The sequence below is a fragment of the Ursus maritimus genome, unplaced genomic scaffold (genome assembly GCF_017311325.1).
Source record: "Ursus maritimus isolate PB19 unplaced genomic scaffold, ASM1731132v1 scaffold_13, whole genome shotgun sequence".
Lineage (NCBI taxonomy): Eukaryota > Metazoa > Chordata > Mammalia > Carnivora > Ursidae > Ursus > Ursus maritimus.
Genome location: NW_024423675.1, coordinates 42,335,178 through 42,356,296, shown reverse-complemented (window position 1 = coordinate 42,356,296; position 21,119 = coordinate 42,335,178). Strand labels below are relative to the sequence as shown.

General features: G+C 37.2%; 1 protein-coding gene across 9 annotated transcripts in view; it reads left to right on the top strand.

Annotated features, from left to right (window-relative positions):
* The window catches only part of AHI1 (Abelson helper integration site 1), a 210,232-nt gene that overhangs the window by 78,893 nt on the left and 110,220 nt on the right, over nt 1-21,119 (top strand). For all 9 annotated transcript variants that reach the window (XR_005834379.1, XR_005834378.1, XM_040627827.1 and 6 more), the window contains 2 exons: nt 2,112-2,138; nt 14,008-14,125. Coding sequence is in view for 7 of the 9 variants with exons in the window: in XM_040627827.1 (XP_040483761.1) it covers nt 2,112-2,138; nt 14,008-14,125 (145 nt within the window). In the remaining 2 variants the exon portion in view is untranslated. The remainder of the gene's footprint in view (nt 1-2,111; nt 2,139-14,007; nt 14,126-21,119) is intronic.

Here is a 21,119-nt window from a genome sequence, read left to right as displayed (position 1 = left end):
TAGATCCCCCCCCCCTTTTTTTTTTGGTTGGGTTATTACTTAATCCATTGAAGACTATAAGACTGGTCTTCTACAAAGAAGTGCAATAAAGAAGACTTGATTACTTCTATATTATAGAAGACTGTATTACTGGAGATACTTCTTTCTTTGTAACCACAATAGGAATTTTTTAAATAAAATACAGTGCAAGCTTAGGGTATGGGGTGTGTGTGTGTGTGTGTGTGTGTGAATTGCACAACCAGTTCAACAGGCATTTAATAGGCATTTACTCATTAATGAGGAAAGGATACAAAAATAGAGGATTCTGTGTTCTCTGTAGCTTTACCATGTAGTCCTTTTGCTGTTTCCTACATAACAGGTTTGACTGTGTGTTGCTGCTGCAACAGCTCCTGGAAGGCATCCTGCAGCCCAGATAGGATCTCCTAGGTAGATGGTATCTTGAGAACATTGACAAAATTCATTCTGAGGTTTTAAAATTTGATCTTATCAGTGCATCCAGCCTTGCTCAGAATCTGGGGTACCTCCTAGAAGTAATCAGTCTTACAAAAAGTTGATTTATAAACCTAAAAAAAATCTTATAGTGAAAGGTACACCTTTCCAGCTGCCTGCCCACTAAAGACTACTCTCCCTTTTTAAAATTAATTTGAAACCTAAGTTAATGATTAGAGTTGATTATTAAGCAGAGTCCTAGGAATAGGGATTAGATGGGTTTAAAGACATCTTATGCCAGCTTTGAAAAAAAGGTTAATTTTCTCTGCTCTATAGGAGATTTCACCCAATAATATTTGTTTGGTGGTAACTAACATCTATTTAATTATGAGTAATAACTGACATAATGAATTCCTGTGCTAAATGCTTTACACGTTTATCGTATTTAATCCTCAAAACCGTCGTATAGTGTGGGTGCTAGTATTACTCCCATTTTACAGAAGATGAAGCTGAGGTTTCCAGAGCCCACGCAGTATCACTCGCATCACACAGATGGCAGGCACTGGAGCTGAGATTCAGTCCAGGTGGTCAGACTCTCATGCCCAGGCAGTTTCACTTTCTCCTTTAGGGATCAAATTACTAATATCCTTTAGTCACAGTGTCTTTCCCTTAGAAATTTCTGGATAAAAAATTGATGTTCCTCTTTCAGTTCTCTTTTTTCCTAAACTCCACATTCATCGTTACCGTTTTTCTCTAGTTCTGTTGTAGGCTGATGATACATGCTAGCTAACCTTTTTGGACTTGAGTATTTTCTGTGTCTCCTTAGCAGCAAATTTCCAAATCATTCATTATATGTTGACTTTTACTAGTTTCTTTTTCAGAAGTGATCATCTCTTGGCCTTGTCCCATGAATTATAGGCAGTTCCTTTCTGTAGCTCTTTCTTTTTTTTTTTTTTTTTTTAAAGATTTTACTTATTTATTTGACAGAGAGACAGTCAGCGAGAGAGGGAACACAAGCAGGTGGAGTGGGAGAGGAAGAAGCAGGCTTCCCGCTGAGCAGGGAGCCCAATGCGGGCTCCCAGGACCCTGGGATCATGCCCTGAGCCAAATGCAGATGCTTAACGACTGAGCCGCCCAGGCGCCCCTCTGTAGCTCTTTCAATACTGATGATATACTTTGCCATTCAGTAGGGTTTATTCTTAGATTTTGTCTGAAATAAATTATTAATGTGGGAATTCTATTTTTGGGCATTGTTATTTATGGAGATAATTATATACGGCAATTAATTCTGGGTGTGTCTTTGAGACATGTTAGTTCTCTGGTAGAATTTTAACATTTACCAGTTTATTATTAAAAGTTTGTTATTAAGATTATTGAGGCCACCTGTTTTTCTTGAAACAGATACAGGTGGGCCCTCCAGAGTCTTGTTCTCAGTGCCTTTTGTTGTGGCAGGTCAGATTTAACAAGAGTTCATTGAGTCTCTTTCTTTAATTCACACTCTTTCCACCTTATTGGAAACAATGCAGAGTGACAGGTACAGGGTGAGGGTGATAGACAAAGAAACTCTCCCAGATGTTGATTTTGGTTATTAAAAGATTAATATTGGGGTCTGTTGAGAAGAGTTGATAATTTTATTAAAACGAAATTATGACTATTTCCTTACTGTATTGTATTTCTTTTAGGAGGTGATACGAGCCTGTGCTGCAAAGGTAAGCAATTTTTATTAGGAGGAAGATAACTTTAAAACCATATCTTTCACTGTGATGTACCAAAGAATTGAAATATACCATTCATACTTCTATAGGACTTCTATAAAAGTTAATCAGATGTGTATTTTCCTTATTTGAGCTCAAATTCATCAAGGAATTATATACAGGAATCTGGGAATTTAGCAAGCACCTTCATATTTTTGAGGATTTAAGAATATTAAGTAATAGGAATATACTTTCAGTAAAGCACAAGCACGGTCATTTGATCCTCTGAGAAAAATGTTATATGATAGTTAATAGGGAAGAGTCCCCAGTACACTTCCGGTGGATGTATGCTGAGTAAATCGTATAAGCCTTGAAATGCATGCAAGCTGCACATGAATAGCAGTGATACACTGTGCTGATCATGCTCTTGGTCACTTACACCAATGTTTCACACTTCTTTTTCCATTCAGCTATGTGGCGATCCTGAGACACAGATTAGATGTTATTCCAGTTTTAGAAAGGAGGAAGCTGAGGCTTATTGAAGTTAAGTGATTTGCTCAAGACCCCAGAGTTAGTCTAAAAATAGTAGCATATAAAAAGGCTTTGATTATTAAACAATTTCAACAAAATTGTATCCGAAATGCTTTCAACACAGCAGCTTTCTTCCTTTTACAAGCAACGTTATTTTATATCCAATCCTTAACTCAATTGTCAAGAAACTAAATGTTAATTTAAAAGAGTTGGAATGACACTACATCTTTGTCCTTCCCTCTTCTTTCCACTCCCAAAATTCAGTTGAATAATTAGACATTCATTCATTTATGAAATGTAATTATATCTGTCACAAGATGAAAGGGTGAGACCTTCAGAAGGGAATTAGAATGGTGTTTGTATGTTCAAAAACTGCTTTATGTACTATCAGTGCAGTGGAAGTATTTTTTTATTTAGTAGACATCTACTACCATGTGGCAGGCCCTTGGAATACAGAAGTAAGTCGTAGGCTATTGTTTCTTTTCACATGGGGCATCTTGTAGAGGAAGCATGTCAGAAGGCACCGGGCTTACCCCTTCATTGAGCTGTCCAGTATCAGTGAGGACCCATCACTTTTTTACCTAATCATCACAAGTCAACAGGATATGGAATACAGACAAGGGGAAGGAAGATGGTGGGGGAGGGGAAGAGAACAAGCTATATTCTGACTTGGGCTGCAGATGTTCAGGAAACTTGTTCCTGATAGCAGTGATTAGTATAATGATTGTAGCTCCAAGATTACTAAATCTTCTTAAGTATACATAGTATATAAAACCAAAGTCCAAAAAATAACTAATTTTCTGACTTAGCAATTCAGAGCTATTTCTCTTTAACAAATAAATATATACGCTTCTTTTGTAAAGCTCCCTGAATGTCCAAATAGTAAAGTGTTCTGCACATACTTGGCAAGCATTTATGGAAACTGTCGTCTGCTAATCTGGAACCTCTCTGTGGGTGAAGGATCTTGTTATATTCATCTTTGTACCCTAAGTACTTAACAAAACTAGAATAAATGGTCATTGAAAATATGGTGACATATTTGGAAAGATTAACCTTACTAGTATCTTTAGTTATTTTTTATAAGTTTTATTGAGAGAGAATTCACATACCATAATATTTGCCTTTTTAAAGTGTGCAATTTACTGGTTTTTACCCCATTAACAAAGTTGCGCAAGCATCACTACTATCTGATTTTAAAACTTTTTTATTCCCTCCAAAAAGAAATCCTGTTTCTCTTAGCAGTCCTTATTCCTGTATGTATATGCACATACACAAACACACGTGCACACACACACACACACACACACACACGCACACACTCTCCTGGTAACCATGAGTATACTTTCTGTCTCTATAGGTTTGCCTATTGTGGACATTTTATATAAATGAATCAAATAATATGTGGTCATTTATAACTAGTGTCTTTCACTTAGGATAAGGTTTGCACAATTCTTCCATTTGTCACATGTTATAAGTACTACTTTTTATTACCATATAAGATTCCATTGTGTAAATATATTACATTTTGTTTACCCATTCATCAGTTTATAGACATTTGGGTTGTTTCCACTTTGGGGCTATTACAATATTATGCTACTGTGATCATGTATGTGCAAGTTTTTGTGCAAGCATGTTTTCATTTCTTAAGGTATATATCAAGGAGTAGAATTGCTGGGGCATATGATAACTCTGCATTTAACATTTTGCAAAACTACTAAACTTACCCAAAGCAGCTGCACCATTTTATATTCCCACCAAGAATATATAAGGGTTCCAGTTTCTCCTCATTCTTGCCAACACTTGTTATTTTCTGTCTTTTTTTAGGAAATAGCTATTCTAGTGGGTAGGAAATAATACCTCATTGTGATTTGTTTTTTCCCTAATGACTAATTTTTGATTTGTGTTTCCCTAATGACTAATGGCATTGAACATTTTTGATGTGCCATTTGTGTATCTTATTTGGAGAAATATCTGTTTAAATCCTTTGTCCATTCTTTAAAAATTTTTTTTGTCTTTTTAATGTTCATTTTTAAGAGTTCTTTATATGTTCCGAATATAAGTCTCTTATCAGATAGATGATTTGCAAATGTTTTATTCCACTGTGTGAGTTGTCTTTCCACTTTCTAGATGGTGGCCTTTAAAACAAAAAGGTTTTAGTTTTTATGAAATTCAGTTTATCTTTTTTTTTTCTTTTGTCACTTTGCTTGTGGTGTCATATCTAAGAAACCATTGCCTAACCCTGCATTCCAAAGATATACTTCCTTTTTTAAAAATTTTAATATTTTTAACTCCTAACATTTAGGTCTATGATTATTTTGAGTTCATGTTTTTATATGTATAATGTGATGTAGAGGGCTAATTTTATCCCATTGCGTGTGGCTGTCAAGTTGTCTCAGCACCATTTGTTGAAAAAGCTATGCTTGCCCCATTGAATGGTATGGGCACCATTGTCAGAAGTCTTTAATCTTGAAAGCAGAGTATATTTCTGCAGTTTCTCATCTATAACAACCAGGATAATAAATTTTTACCAGGTATCTAAGTTTCTTCCCTGAATCCCAGCCAAAGTTTTATGTTGTTGAAAATTCACTCCTTTTTTCTATTAACATTCTTTAATCCTTGCCTACTAAGTATTGTATGTGTGCACACACAGGTGTGCTTGGGATTATAACAGCGAATAGGCACATTTTGTTAGAGGGAGACAAACAATAAAAAAGGAAATAAGACAATTTCATACAATAAGTGACGTGAAGACAATAAAAATAGCCCCTTGGGACAGAGAGTGACTGGAAGGGAAGGCTGCCCTCTAAGTGTGCTCCTAAAAGGCCTCTCTGAGAGAAATACTTGAGAAGGAACAGGTCCTGTCCTGTAGAAGTCCTCATCTAGAAAGATAACTGGCATACTCGAGAGCAGAAAGAAGAGCATTGTGCATAAGTAGTAATAGTGAGCAAGCAAGGGGAAACAGTGTTTAATGGCCAGGTTGGGGAGGTGATCAGGAGATCATGCATGCCTGTTAGCATGGGAGTGCAGAGGAGGAATAATTCTACCATCTTAACTGGAGGAAACAATAGGGGTCTAGGGCTTCAAAGTGGGAAAGCAGTTCCAGGGTAGGTGAGAGGTGGAATGGTTTGGTAAACAAAGGCTTCCCCTCCAGAGAAGTTAAAAGGTTCTCGCTGGGCACAGCTCTCTTCCTAGTAGAGGCCCCTTTTCTAATGTAAATGTCTCTTTTTAAAGGGCAGCTTCTAAAACTGTTTGCAGAGCTTCTCTAGTGTCTGCAGTTTCTCAAAATAATACTTACACCAAAGAGGTATATTTGAGGGTGACATGTTCTGCTGAACCTTCAGTAAAGACGTAGGTATTGTTCTAATCAGAGAAGCAGTGATGGAGGTATGAAGCTGGGGAGAATGTGAGAGTAGATTTTAAAAGGGGAGTGAGTATTCTAAGTAGAGAAATCAGTTGGCTGACTTTTATGGTAATCCAAGAGGAGACCGTAGCCAGGACTAAGGACGGTGTTCAAAGATAAATGGATACCTATTAAAAATTTTAATAAATAAGTTTATTTGAACAAAAATTGATTAGAATGGCACAGCCCCAAACTGGAAGTGGTTAGAAGTGCTCCACTGGCAGGAACTGAGGGAAGACTTTTATAAAGAAAAGGCTGAAGCAAAGCAAGGAAATTATAGATTGATGATAGTTTAAAGCCTCACTGGCTGTTGGTGATTGGTTGTCCTCAGGTTTCGATTTTGTAACCTTGAGGTATTTACAGTCTTAGATTTGGGCTTGCTTCTGTAGGCTGTAAACCCAGCCACCGTGGCAGTAGAACTGCCTCAGACTCATGGCCTCCTGTTTAATTAATTTAACAGTGGCAATAACGAAGATGCAGCCAATGGACAGACGATCTATTTTGGAAGTAGGTGTAACACAGCTCGGTGATGGATTGGATGTGGTGTAAGTGAAGGAACGAAAGATCCTCACTTCCAGCAATTGTGCAGATGCTCGGGATGCTTCGTAATGAGATGAGGAATGCGGGAGGGCAGGGAGTTTTTAGGAGTGGAGTTTGGGATATGGATGTAGTTGTGTAGTAGGCAATTGGATTTCTGAGTGATGAGTGCAGGGAAGAAGTCAGGGCTAGTATTCTATATTTTTAATCTGTGAGATTGGATAAAGTCACCTGGGGAGAGATAGCTACATACCTGAGGCACTTGTCCAGAAGAACGGGATGTCAGGGAAGCCGAGAGGAGAGTATTTCAAGAAAGAGGAGTGGTGAACTGTCACATGCTACTGAGAGAATGAGTAAAGGAGGATAGAAAATGGACGATTGTGTTTGGCCTGAAGCTAAAGTTTATTGAATTATGTTTAGTAGAATAATGCTGTAAAGGTAAGGTAAGTAATTAAATTATAGTCAAATATATCTTAGAATATATTATTCACTGAAAAGTAAAAAAGCTTTATAAATAGAGAGTCCAGAGAAGATAATTTTTTAATCTCCTAAAAAAAAGTTTGGATATTTGAGATTTGAATAGAATGGTGGTTTGCAGTTTTTTGGAGAGTTTCCTTTTGTTTTCAATGCTCATAATTAATTCTTCATGTCATTATCCAAAACTGGATAAAAGCAAGTCAAGTGTTGTTATTTTGACAATATGTGGGAGACTGGCTTGACTGTAGGAGTGGTACAGGCCACAGTAGGCCACTAAAATTATGGAATTTCATTCCTGGCAATTTTAGAAAACAGGACAAACTTCTTGTGTTAGGAAAAGCCAGTTTTTCTCCCATGTGTCTCCTTTACTCGCACTACCACCAATACTCGGAACACTCTGGCACCAGATGTGCTGTGGTTTTTCCCACACCGGGCAGTTGTCTGTGATACCAGCTGGGTGTCCTACAGTTTGACTCCGATTTGACACTGTCTGCCTGGGGATGGTGGCAGATTGACAGATCCCACAGGTTAAGGACTCAGTCCCACAAGACTTCACCCCCCCCCCAACCTCTACCATTTCCCATGCCAGTTGCAGGTCCAGGTTGTTACCTGCGTTTCTGACCCATCAGCTATAAATTGGAGGCTCCCATGACAGTTCCTCAGGTTCAATTAATTTGCTGGAGCAGCTCACTAAGAACTCAGGAAAACAATTTACTTACTATTTGCCAGTTTATTATAAAGGATACAGATGAACATCCAGGTGGAAGGGCTGCCTAGGGCAGAGTATTTGGGAAGGGGCCTGGAGCCTCCCTGCCCTCTGCGGGCACATCACTCCCCAGCACTCCCACGTGTTCACCAGCCTGGAAGCTCTCTGGACCCCCTATGATGGGGAGTTTTATGGAGGTTTCTTCAGGTAGGCATGATCAGTTATATATTTCTAGCCCCTCTCCCCTCTATGGAAAATGAGGGATGGGGTAAAAATTCCAAGCTTCTAATCATGGCTTGGTCTTCCTGGAGACCAGCTCTCATCCCAGAGTACACCAAGAGTCACTTCAGTAAAACAAAAGACATTTCTGTCACCCAGGAAATTCCAGGATATGTAAGAGCTTAGTGTCTGGAACCAAAGTCAAAGACTAAATATTAGAACAAAAGATTCTCCTAGTACATTTATCACTTAGGAAATTACAGGGTTTTAGGAGCTCTGTGCCAGGAACTGGAGCCAGAAACCAATATATTTTTTTCTATTATTTCACACGCTTATTTCTAGATTTAAATTTGAGTAATAAACCATGTAATTTAATGTGTTCCTTATATTTAAGCCCTTTATTCTCTAATTTTTATCATTGAAAAATTAGATTTGGGAAGTCTGAAAAATAAAAAGGTTTAAAAAATAGAGAATCCAGAAAAGTATTTTTTTAATCTCCTAAAACAAGTTTGGGTATTTTTGTCATGAAGAGGTAAAAATTAAGTTGAGATTTGAATAGAATAGTGGTTCAACACAAATACCACCTTAACTTTGGGCAAGATTTTAAACATATACTACTTTCACATGTTTATTAATTCATTTGACTTCTATGCAGTTCTTATCAGTGCTATATGAGTTATTTACTAAAGAAAGATGAACAAAAACTGGTTCTTTACCCTCAAGAAGATTACAGTCGGGTGGATGGTAATTAACCAAATAAATAAACACACCAAAGTGTAACCGTTGTGATAATCAAAGATAGAAGATACAAGGCATACTGGACAGACGAGGGAGACGTAAATTCTCCGGGGAGAATCTGAAAGGCTTTTCACACATGATGTAATACTTGAGCTAAAGCTTGAAAAAGGAGTTGGCATCCACCAAGAAGATGGAGCCAAAAAGAAAGCCCATTCCCAGAAATGGTACAGTAAGAGCTAAGTCACAGGGACATGAAACAGCCTGGCAGCTCTGCAGAGCTACACGCATTTTGTTGTCGTCGGAAAGTAGGAAAAGGAACGATAAGGTTGGAGAGCTAGGTGGTTGCTAGAATATAGAAAGCTTTGTATGCTAGGCTAAAAACTGGACTTTATCAAGTGGAACAACTCATGGTGGGTTTTAACCAGAAATGTTACTCAGTAAAATTAGCATTTTAGAAAGATCATCTTGTTAGCAGTGTAGAAGAATTGGAGAAACAGGAGATAGGGAGAAAGAGGAGACGATTGCAGTGGTTTGCAAGCAGAGAGGAAGGCCTGACCCAAAGCACTGACTGGAGAAGAGTGGGCTCAGACGTCAGAGCATCTAACTGACTTAGTGACTGATTCTCTGTGGAGGGCAAGATGGCAGTGTAGAATTCCCACCTTTCCAGCCGGGGCAACTAGGTGGATAGCAGTAGCTTTCCCTGAGGAAGTAAATAGTTGAGGAAAAGTTAAGTCTTGAACCTAGTGATTGGAAGAGTTTTGAATTTAAGAAACGTCTTGTGTTGAGCACTGGGTGTTATACGCAAGTAATGAATCACTGAACACTACATCAGAAACTAAAGATGTACTACTGTATGTTGGCTAGTTGAACATAATAATGAAAGAAAGAAAGAAAAGAAACATCAGCATAGATAGATAACAGATGAAGTGATGAAAACAAATGTACTGCCCTGCGCAACCATGCGGTGTGAGGGGAGAGAGGGTCCAGTCAGTCTAGCAACCAACCCTGATAAGCAGTGGCAGAGAAACCAACAGAAAAGAGTTTTCCAGAAGCAAGAGAGGAGAGTGATGGGCAGTGTTAGAGATCGCGACCACTTAAATGAATCTGCTAATTGACCATTTGGGTGTGGTGACTTTAACTTCAGATTTAGTCTTCTGCTGGAGAAAAGCTTTGTTGTGCTTGGTTGAAATTGAATGCTTAAGTTATATGGATAGCAGTTATGTGCTGTTTTTCGAGGAGGTTAACTTTCGGTGAAGCTTAAGGAAGTTATGGAATCATTGTGAGAATTTTTGATTGTTTGCTATCTGTTTTTATACTGAAGTAGAAAGATCTGTGCTTATATCCTATTGGGCAACAGCCAGTAGAGAATTTGAAAGTAGAATTTGGAAGACCTTTAAGTATCCCCAAGGGAACAGATGGAGGGATTAATCTTGAACAGAAGAACACTAGAAGAAAAGGGGTTGAGGGTGGAGGCAAGGGGTATATTCTTTCATAGGTTTGGAAATGAAGATTTAAGAGGGTTGAAGACCAAATTTTCTCTGTGAAGTAAGGAAATATATTAAGAAAAGAGGCAAAGTTTTGGGGAAAACCAAAATATATTGAGGTAAATTGACTGACTAAGGCATGTTGTCGGATAGGTGGTTTGAACCAGCATCAAATCTTAATTTTAAGCTTTGCACAGGGGAATCCTGTTAATCATCATTCTTGGTATATATATTAGAGGCTCAAAAAGTCTGAATTAAGTACTGCAAAATAAAACTTCGTTATAACTGATTCAAATTGGAATTCTGATTTTAGTTTATGTAGCAGTGATGAACTGATTTGGGGGGAGATTTTCTGGCACCTTACCCCACTGTAGAAATTTCTCTTCCAATAGGAACCGAGTTTCCTCCTAATCCATCTCATCACTGTAGTAATTTATAAGGAAAAAATCTAGAGACATAGAGCTCGTGTTTGAATTTCTCTTTATGACACCATAGGCTACTCATTTGTTACGTTTTACTTACATAGAAATTGCAGGAACTTAAGCTGCATTAAATTTATGGTACGAGAATGTTGATACCTGGCTTCAGTTGCCTTGAATCTCACTGTGGCTCAAGTTTTCTGTTCCACTTGTTCTTTAAATCCTGGGATTCTAATTTTTGTAACAGACATTATTTACAACAGAACATTTCCTGGGTATTGGGGGGTTTTTTTTGCAACCAGAACCATCTTCAAATTAAAGTATTATCTGTATTGTTGTTCCAATTTGATGAAAAAAAATAGCCTTCTGGAGGAGGGAGGGGGACAAATTTGCAAACATAAGTGTATAGATTGTATTATAGTCTTTCAAGTTATAATTTCTAAAACCAATTTGAGGTGTCTTCACAGGTTGAAATTTTAAAAACAATTCTGCTTCAAGTGAATGTAGCATGTAATCTAAAATCAGCTAAAGTGATTATGCTTGTAAATGTATATGAAAATGAGTGTTACATATCTCCCAAAGGTTTCATAGTTTAGCTAATCACTAAAAAAGAAACTAATTGTTCACTTGTTCAATGTTGTGCGTTCAATTTTAGATCAGGGCAATGACTCTTTTAATATGAAAATTAACCTCCTCTGAGAGAATTAGTATTTGCATATTTTGCACAAACGTGCTTCTGCTCTGAAAGAGTAAGCAAAAATATTTTTGTGATTAATGTGGCAGAAGTTTAGGTGATACTTTTTCTTTTTTTATATTATGAATTTCATTAAATTTTTATGCTTTTTGTTTTCCCCAGTTTGGAGGTATTAAACTGACTTTGGCAGACTGTGGTTTTTGCATGAAGCAAGCAGAAAAGTGTGTTGTGAAAAGAGGGCAGATTCGTGTAGGGTAGACTATCTTAGCCAACCTTTCTGTTGTTGTAAAATTATTAAGCAATTCTTTTCCACAGCATGTATTTCAAAAATAGATATTGCTTCACTCAATTTAATGGTTATTATTATTTTCTCCCTTTAAGTAAAGTAGTGAATATGTATAGGCCAGCTTTGAAAATACTTTGAGTGCTAATTTCAAGTCACTGTAATAATTAACAACTGTCCAGAACCTTTGAAATCTGTTGTATGTTGCCACTTACCACTTCATAGAAATTAGTCTCTCAAGAAATGTGTCAAGAAAGAGCAGGATTTTAAAAATACTTAGGAAGAAACTGTCAAGTCTCTCTGTTTGAGCAGAGACATTTAAGTATCCTATTCTAACTTTCCTGGTGTTCTTTTTGGCTTTAGCACAAGTAAATATCTGAAGAGGAAGACTGAAAAGCCTATCCTGTGAGAGAGAGAGAGAGAGAGTGTGTGTGTGTGTGTGTGTGTGTGTGTCCCCATCCCCAGCATACACCTGTTCTTTTGCACCAGATTTCAAAATGCATTGTTTGACATGTAGGATAAAAATTTTTAAGAACGCAGAAGTAAAACTGAAAATGATTCTAAAAAGAGAAGTGGATTAGATTGTTAAGTGATAAATATATCATTGTATATAGTACTTCCATTTAAAAGCATAGCACTCTGAAATATTTACTGCATCATCATACTAAATTACATATTAATTACTCTGACTTCTAGTGATGTTAATAGTAATATAGAACTTTATTCGTGTAGTATCCTATGGCTTCCCTTTGCCAACATACTCTACTTAAATCTGTTTTTTATTTAATATGTTATTTAGTGCTTTATGTTTCGCATATGTGGATGGCACATTATATTACCAGTTCATCTTCTTTGTTCCTCCAGCGTATTCCCATTGAAGCATACCTACTATTTTTATTTTTGTTATCTGCGCTTAAAGATGGAAATAAAGCTCAAAGATGTGAGATGATTTCATTGTTACTTTAGGTATTGTATTAATATAAATAGTCGCCATTAATTTTGGTCAGTGTTTAATAATGGAATAGGATAGAATTTTTAAAGCTGGATAATTTTTTAGCACTGGTATGGTATTTGACCCCATCTAACTACTTTGAAAAATATTTTTGTTCTTTATAAAATGATATCACAACAGTTTACCAACTTTAGAACTATATTGTCATGTGGTCTTAATGAATGGACTTTTTCACCAAATATGTAAAAGCCCTTTGCTTCAGGAGAAAAGCTCAATCTAAGATACATCATTTACTGTCACTGAAATAAGAGAAGCATTTACAAACATTATGTAAATGATGAGTCAGATAAAGGACATGTAATAACCACAATCCCTACTATGTAGAGCATCAAAAGGGAATCTTTAAATGCTAATACAGTGGTAGTCCTCTGTGTGGTTTCGATTATTTTTTACAAAGAGCGAGAGAAGGCAGCTATTTTCATATATTAGTATTTATATGCCATAAACTATCATTTAATAGTTTAGCAAGTCACAGATGACATTTTACAGTAAATTAGAAATTCAGACTTCCAGATTTTTCAGAATTAGATCACATTTTATCATGATTTCTGAAAATGAAGATACTTCAAAAAATAATAAATATATAATGAATAATTTAATAATTGAACAGGAAACGATCGTTACCAAAATTAATTCTAAGTTACAAGATAAAATTACTAATACACATTTAAAACTTTTTTTGTGACTTGTTCTTTATTTTCCTACAGAATCTATAGTTATAATGTTGTACTTGTTATAGGTGTCATTTCTGAAAGACAGTATTGTATTCAGACAGTCATTGTAAGCTTTTTGTATTATAGAGCATTGTATTTACTTACAGAAATTTTGCTCGATCATTATATCAGTATTGTTTTTAAAACAGTGTCTTAAGAATAAGGGTTTTGATATGGCAAGTGAGGTTACAGCTCTGTTACCTGTGTCACCGTGATGTATGTAAACATGAATATTATAGATGTCTTCTGTGCAGTCTCTGAAAAGGAAGGACCTGCTAGTTCACAAAATGCTAAAGAAATGGGACTGTGAAACATTTTAACTTTCTTAATTGAAAGTTGGGGATGGAGTCACTTTTAGTTTTTGCATGTCTTTGCATAACTTTTGACACCACTCTTAAGTTATTAATAATGTCTATTCCATGATACGCGGATTTGTTTTGGTAAGGCAGCTGTGCTTTCATACAGCGATGCTTTCATTACCACTGTACTCCTTCCTTGATAAAAACTGTTTTGTTTTGTAAACTTTAAAAACTAAGCATATAAATCCTTACTATTTGTTTTGACCTACCATGAGGCCTGGTTTGCATCGTAAGCAAATATTTCTCATCCAGTTTTTGCATCAGTAACCCAGGAAATTACACTTTGGTTCTGATTTGCCTTTCCTATTACAGGTCAACAAAAATCTCTCATTTACTTCAATGTCAGCCTCGCCACAGCAGTCTAAGTTGAAACAGTCAGACGTGCTGGCCGCTCATCAGATTCTACATCAGTTTGGTTTCACTCAGACCGGTGAGCCCCTTTCTTATCTTGAGTCGTCTTTTAAATGTTCAGATGCAATTTTTTTTTTAATGAATGTCATTTATTTCACTTCAGAAATAAAGCTCACGGCTTGGTAATGGTCAGTTTTCACCTTGGAATGATGTTCTGGCATCTCTTTTCTTTATAATCACTGATGTTATTTCAAAAGCAAATCTGAATTTGGTAACTTTAATAGTGGATACTCTGAAGCTCTGTATTATTGAACAGAAAATAATTTTGAAGTAGCAAAACATGTGAGTTTTAAATCTGTGTAAATTTAAATCTGATTTAGTTTCCCTTGGATAAAGGAACGATAGTTGATGGATAATCCCATTTTATAACTCATTTCAAGAAAAGCCAAGGCAAAATGCATTTGGGAAGAAACAGGATACAACCTGCCAGGGATAACCACGTTTCTTTGAAGTTGGCAAATTAATAAAATATGCAAAGAAGCTAGTTACAAAAATCTACATGAATCAGTGAGTTGAAGCGAACTGTACAGTTGCAAATTTTTAGGCTAATGTTTTAAATTTATTTGAATAAGATTTTCAAAGGATGTCAAAGAAAAAGCGTCAAGGTGAGAAATGTATATTTTGAGTAATTAAAGATGGCAATTTCTGTTCATTAAGCTATATGTTTTCACAGTATTTTTTCTATTGAATTCTTTTAGAAAGATGAGAAAGCAGAGAAAAAAACAATTATCTTTGCTAAAGAGATTATAATAAACTTGAGCTTCAAAAGATCAACATAATTTATTTAGAAATTTGGGGACCATATAACTTTTCTACTTGAAAAGTGTTTGGAGTTTACATATGGAAGCTATTTTAATATTATTGTATTTTAATATTGCTGTTTAAGTTACATATTACAGTGAGAACATACTTGGATTAAGAATTCTTACATTCAGTCCTAGCTGTGCCTTTTATTACCCTTATTACCTTAACTTTTCATTTGAATGTGGAAATGATGTTTACATTCGGTATTGTTGAAGTTCAAGTCACATAGCACGTATGAAAAGACTTTGTAAGCAAAAGGTACCATATGAATATAACATACTATAAACATTATGAGTGTATACATGCTAGCTTTGAACATACTTTCAGTTCTAACTGCAAATCACTATAATAATGAGTTATGCCAAACCTGAGAAATTTGAAATTTCTGGTGTTTCAGATGTGGGCCAGAAGTTGGAACATTGGCTTTGGTCATTCTTACGCGCAGTAGAGGGCACGGTATGTGCCACCCCGTTAGACTCTTATTCTCTACACCCTACCTAGATACTTGGTTTGCCTTCATATCATGTCGCTTTAATGACTAGGTGGGAGAGAACCAGTCTCTACCACTTGATTCCTTTCATCTTCCTGCTGAGGTCTAAAATTCTTCTGGGAGCAAGTCCGTGATTCCACACTTCAGGATCAAAAGCATAGAATATAAATCTCTGGTTGAGTTAAAATATTGATTAAAATTCATTCAACTGTTGTCTTAAGTTTGTCAGCAAACAAGGTGAAGATAATAGATATAAAATTCTTTCTTATTTCATAAAGGGAAAAATAAGGATAAATAGGAAGCCTTTTGAAATGGGAAGAGGGATTACCACTGAGACAGATAAAGAATAAAGGGAAAACCAGATATGATAAAGGCAAGTCTTACAAACTTCACCATTATACATATGCTTTGGTCTATTTACCTTCAGCTTTCCGTGGCCATTTAGCTCTTGAGTGTAGCCTTTCTGTTATGCATGTCTCTGTGCGTGTGCACTATCTCAGAAGCATTACCATGAAGCCATATAGTACACGGTAACACTGCTTCACTTGACTGTTTTAGTTATTAATATGCTTGACCTCATTTTAAGGCATAGCCTTCCTATAAAATTTGTTGAGATATCACTGTATTGAAAAATTATAAAAGCCGAATATATGTAGTCCATTGTAAAATGGCCAAATTAATCATTTTATTCATTAAGAAGTTTATCTTTGTGGAAAAGAATTATGCAGTAGGAAACAGGTGAACTAGTTTCTACACCTGGCTCCGTTTCTAAATGACTGTAGAATCTTGAGAAATTTTTTCAGACCTCAGGTTTCTTATCCCTATGGATAATTGAGGGCTCTGGATTTAGTGAGTTTCTGTCTTAAAAATTCAGTGATTCCGGGGGTGCCTGGGTGGCTCGGTCAGTTAAGCGTCTGCCTTCAGCTCAGGTCATGATCCCACGGTCCTGGGATAGAGCCCCATGTCCGGCTCTGCTTCTCCCTCTCCCTCTCCCTGCCACTCCCCCTGCTTGTGCGCTCTCTCTCTCCGTCTCTCTTTCTCTCTCTCTCTGTCAAATAAATAAATAAAATCTTCCAAAAAAAATCTGTGATTCTATTCAGTATTCAAATGAGCTTTAAAAAGGAATAAACAGTTAAGTGTTCCTGACTCTACAAGAATTCTATTAGAATCTGAAATGTAAAAATCTATATATATTAGAATCTGAAATATGAGACTACAAAAACTGGGGCACCTGTTTGGCTCAGCTGATTAAGCATCAACTCTTGATTTCTGGTCAGGTCGTGATCTCAGGGTCGTGGGATCGAGCCCTCCCACACCCCAGTGGAGCCCGGCATGGGGCTCCGCACTCAACTTGGAGTCTGCTTGTCCCTCTCCCTCTCTGCCCCCACTCATGTATGTGCTCCCACTCGCTCTCTAAAAATAAATAAAATCTTAAAAAAAAAAGATTATAAAAACTAATGTAGATAGGATGTTTTAAAATGTTCTCTTGGGGCGCCTGGGTGGCACAGCGGTTGAGCGTCTGCCTTCAGCTCAGGGCGTGATCCCGGCGTTGTGGGATCGAGTCCCACATCAGGCTCCTCTGCTATGAGCCTGCTTCTTCCTCTCCCACTCCCCCTGCTTGTGTTCCCTCTCTCGCTGGCTGTCTCTATCTCTGTCAAATAAATAAATAAAATCTTTAAAAAAAAAATAAATAAAATAAAATGTTCTCTTTACTATGAGAGACTATGGACTATGAGAAACAAACTGAGGGCTACAGAGGGGAGGGGGGTGGGGGAGTGGGATAGACCGGTGATGGGTAGTAAGGAGGGCACGTATTGCATGGTGCACTGGGTGTTATACACAACTAATGAATCATCGAGCCTTACATCGAAAACCGGGGATGTACTGTATGGTGACTAACATAATATAATAAAAAATCATTATTAATAAAAAAATAAATAAATAAATAAATAAAATAAAATGTTCTCTTTACTGTTTAGTATGTTCTCTTTTATGAGAAAGAAATTTTAGTTTTGTCAGTTATACTTTACTAAAGCTGGGCAGAATAAAAGGAAATTGTAATTTTAACATTTTAGATTAAATTGTAGGATGTAGCTCATAATGCCTCACCATGTAAAGAACATGTAATACTGCATCTCAACACTGTGTCCATACTTCTTTAGTATAATGAAGATCTCTAAAATAATAACAGCACTTTGCGTTTGTAAAAAAAAAATGATAAAGTGCTTTCATATACATTCTCATTTGATCTCAATAAAACTTTCTAAGAAGTAGGGTAAACATTAAAATCATACAGAGTGGAATCTTTCCAGAGCATCTAGGACCTTAAAACTTGATACTCAGCCCCTTTAGAGTGAAAGTGAGAGGCAGAGAGGCTGGCTCGTCAGAGTCCGCGTAGCTGGTGGTGTCGTACAGCAAGATCTCCTCACTCCCAGCTCAGTCCCTCTCATTCTGCAGAACCAAACTGCCTACTTGTAGAGGAGGGCACAAGTGCAGGAGGTGGAGTGGACTGACCCTCCGTGAGGCTGTGCGTGGAGCCACTCCTTCATTCCTGGCCCAATGACCCCGCACTCTGCCCTGTGGTCCCTCTGGCTGTGGGTGTTATCTTTTGTTACCAGCTTTGGAGTCTGTGATCTACTGTAGAGTAATAGCCTAAACAGTACCAGCTCTGTGGAGGTGTCAAGAAGGTATTTCCTGAGCATTAAGGAACTTGCATTTTTCTTTGACCTTTAAATATAATTCTGTGTTTGCTACTTATTAGATTTTTTTTAAGGTTTGGTTCCAGCAAGACTGTGGTATTTAAGACCCCAGTCAAATCAAGAGGTTCTCTGCAGGGATATTTTGTTCTGTGATCCTTTGTCTGAATCCCAGATCCCATTGAAGCATCTCAAGAGTTGTTATGGAGTAAATTTCAAATGTGGATTATTCAGTAAAAAGTAGAATTATTGTTATGGGGGAGCAGAAATGAGCAGGAAGTGCTTATTCTGTTGGCAGGGGGGTAGTTGTATCAACTTTGCATGTTTCTATTTGAAGGACAGCATGTTTCATTTTTATGGACTTAGTAGGTCTTTTCACAGCATGGCTCAAAGTTAAATTTACTTCATATTCAGTAGATAAGTTGTCATACAAAATATGAATCATTTTATTAATATGTGTTAATGTAATTTTTTTATTTTAATTTTTTTTTATTATATTATGTTAGTCACCATACAGTACATCCCCGGTTTCCGATGTAAAGTTCGATGATTCATTAGTTGCGTATAACACCCAGTGCACCATGCAATACGTGCCCTCCTTACTACCCATCACCAGTCTATCCCATTCCCCCACCCCCCTCCCCTCTGATGCCCTCAGTTTGTTTCTCATAGTCCATAGTCTCTCATGCTTCATTCCCCCTTCTGATTACCCCCTCCTTCTTTATCCCTTTCTTCCCCTACCGATCTTCCTAGTTCTTATGTTCCATAGATGAGAGAAATCATATGATAATTGTCTTTCTCTGCTTGACTTATTTCGCTTAGCATTATCTCCTCCAGTGCTGTCCATGTTGCAGCAAATGTTGAGAACTCGTTCTTTCTGATAGCTGAGTAATATTCCATTGTATATATGGACCACAACTTCTTAATCCAGTCATCTGTTGAAGGACATCTCGGCTCCTTCCACGATTTAGCTATTGTGGACAATGCTGCTATGAACATTGGGGTGCATATGGCCCTTCTCTTCACTACGTCTGTATCTTTGAGGTAAATACCCAGTAGTGCAATGGCTGGGTCATAGGGTAGCTCAATTTGTAACTTTTTAAGGGACCTCCACACTGTTTTCCAGAGTGGCTGTACCAACTTGCATTCCCACCAACAATGTAGGAGGGATCCCCTTTCTCCACATCCTCTCCAACAATTGTTGTTTCTTGCCTTGTCTATTTTTGCCATTCTAACTGGCGTAAGGTGGTATCTCAGTGTGGTTTTGATTTGAATTTCCCTGATGGCTAATGATTTTGAACATTTTTTCATGTGTCTGTTAGCCATTTGTATGTCTTCATTGGAAAAGTGTCTGTTCATATCTTCTGCCCATTTTTTGATTTGTTTATTTGTTTCTCGTGTATTGAGTTTGAGAAGTTCTTTGTAGATCTTGGATACCAGTCCTTTATCTGTAGTGTCATTTGCAAATATATTCTCCCATTCCGTGGGCTGCCTCTTAGTTTTTCTGACTGTTTCCTTGGCTGTGCAGAAACTTTTAATCTTGATGAAGTCCCATAAATTCATTTTATCTTTTGTTTCTCTTGCCTTTGGGGATGTGTCATGAAAAAGGTTGCTTTGGCCGATGTCGTAGAGGTTGCTGCCTATGTTCTCCTCTAGAATTTTGATGGATTCCTGTCTCACATCGAGGTCTTTCATCCATTTGGAGTTTATTTTTGTGTATGGTGTGAGATAGTGGTCAAGTTTCATTCTCTTGCATGTAGCTGTCCAATTTTCCCAGCACCATTTATTGAAGAGACTGTCTTTTTCCCACCGGATGTTTTTTCCTGCTTTATCAAATATTAGTTGCCCAAAGAGCCGAGGGTCCATTTCTGGGCTCTCTATTCTGTTCCATTGGTCTATGTGTCTGTTTTTGTGCCAGTACCATGCTGTCTTTGTGATCACAGCTTTGTAGTACAGCTCGAAATCCGGCATTGTGATGCCCCCAGCTTTGTTTTTCCTTTTCAACAGTTCCTTGGAGATTCGGGGCCTTTTCTGTTTCCATACAAATTTAAGGACTGTTTGTTCCAGTTCTTTGAAAAATGTCCTTGGTATTTTGATCGGGATAGCATTGAAAGTGTAGATTGCTCTGGGTAGCATGGACATTTTAACTATGTTAATTCTTCCGATTCATGAGCATGGAATATCTTTCCATCTTTTTATGTCTTCCTCAATGTCTTTCAAGAGTGATTTATAGTTTCTAGAATATAGGTCCTTTACGTCTCTGGTTAAGTTAATTCCAAGGTAACGTATGGTTTTTGGTGCTATTGTAAATGGGATGGATTCCCTAATTTCTCTTTCTTCGGTCTCGTTATTCGTGTATAGAAATGCAACTGATTTCTGAGCATTTATTTTGTATCCTGCCACGTTACTGAATTGCTCTATAACTTCTAATAGTTTGGGAGTGGCTTCTTTTGGGTTTTCCATATAGAGTATCATGTCATCTGCAAAGAGAGACATTTTGACTTCTTCTTTGCCAATTTGAATACCTTTGATCCCTTTTTGTCGTCTGATTGCTGTTGCAAGGACTTCTAGTACTATGTTGAATAATAGTGGCGAGAGTGGGCATCCTTGTCGTGTTCCTGATCTTAAGGGAAAGGCTTCCAGCTTTTCCCCATTGAGAATAATATTTGCAGTAGGCTTTTCATAGATGGCTTTTATGAGATTGAGAAATGTACCTTCTATTCCTACACTCTGAAGGGTTTTAATCAGGAAAGGATGCTGTATTTTGTCAAATGCTTTTTCGGCATCGATTGAGAGGATCATATGGTTCCTGAGTCTTTTCTTGTTGATATGATGTATCACGCTGATTGATTTGCGAATATTGAACCACGCTTGCATCCCAGGTATGAATCCCACTTGATCGTGATGGATAATCCTTTTAATGTACTGTTGGATTCTATTAGCAAGTATCTTGTTGAGGATTTTGGCGTCCATATTCATTAGGGAAATCGGTCTGTAATTCTCCTTTTTGAGGGGGTCTTTGC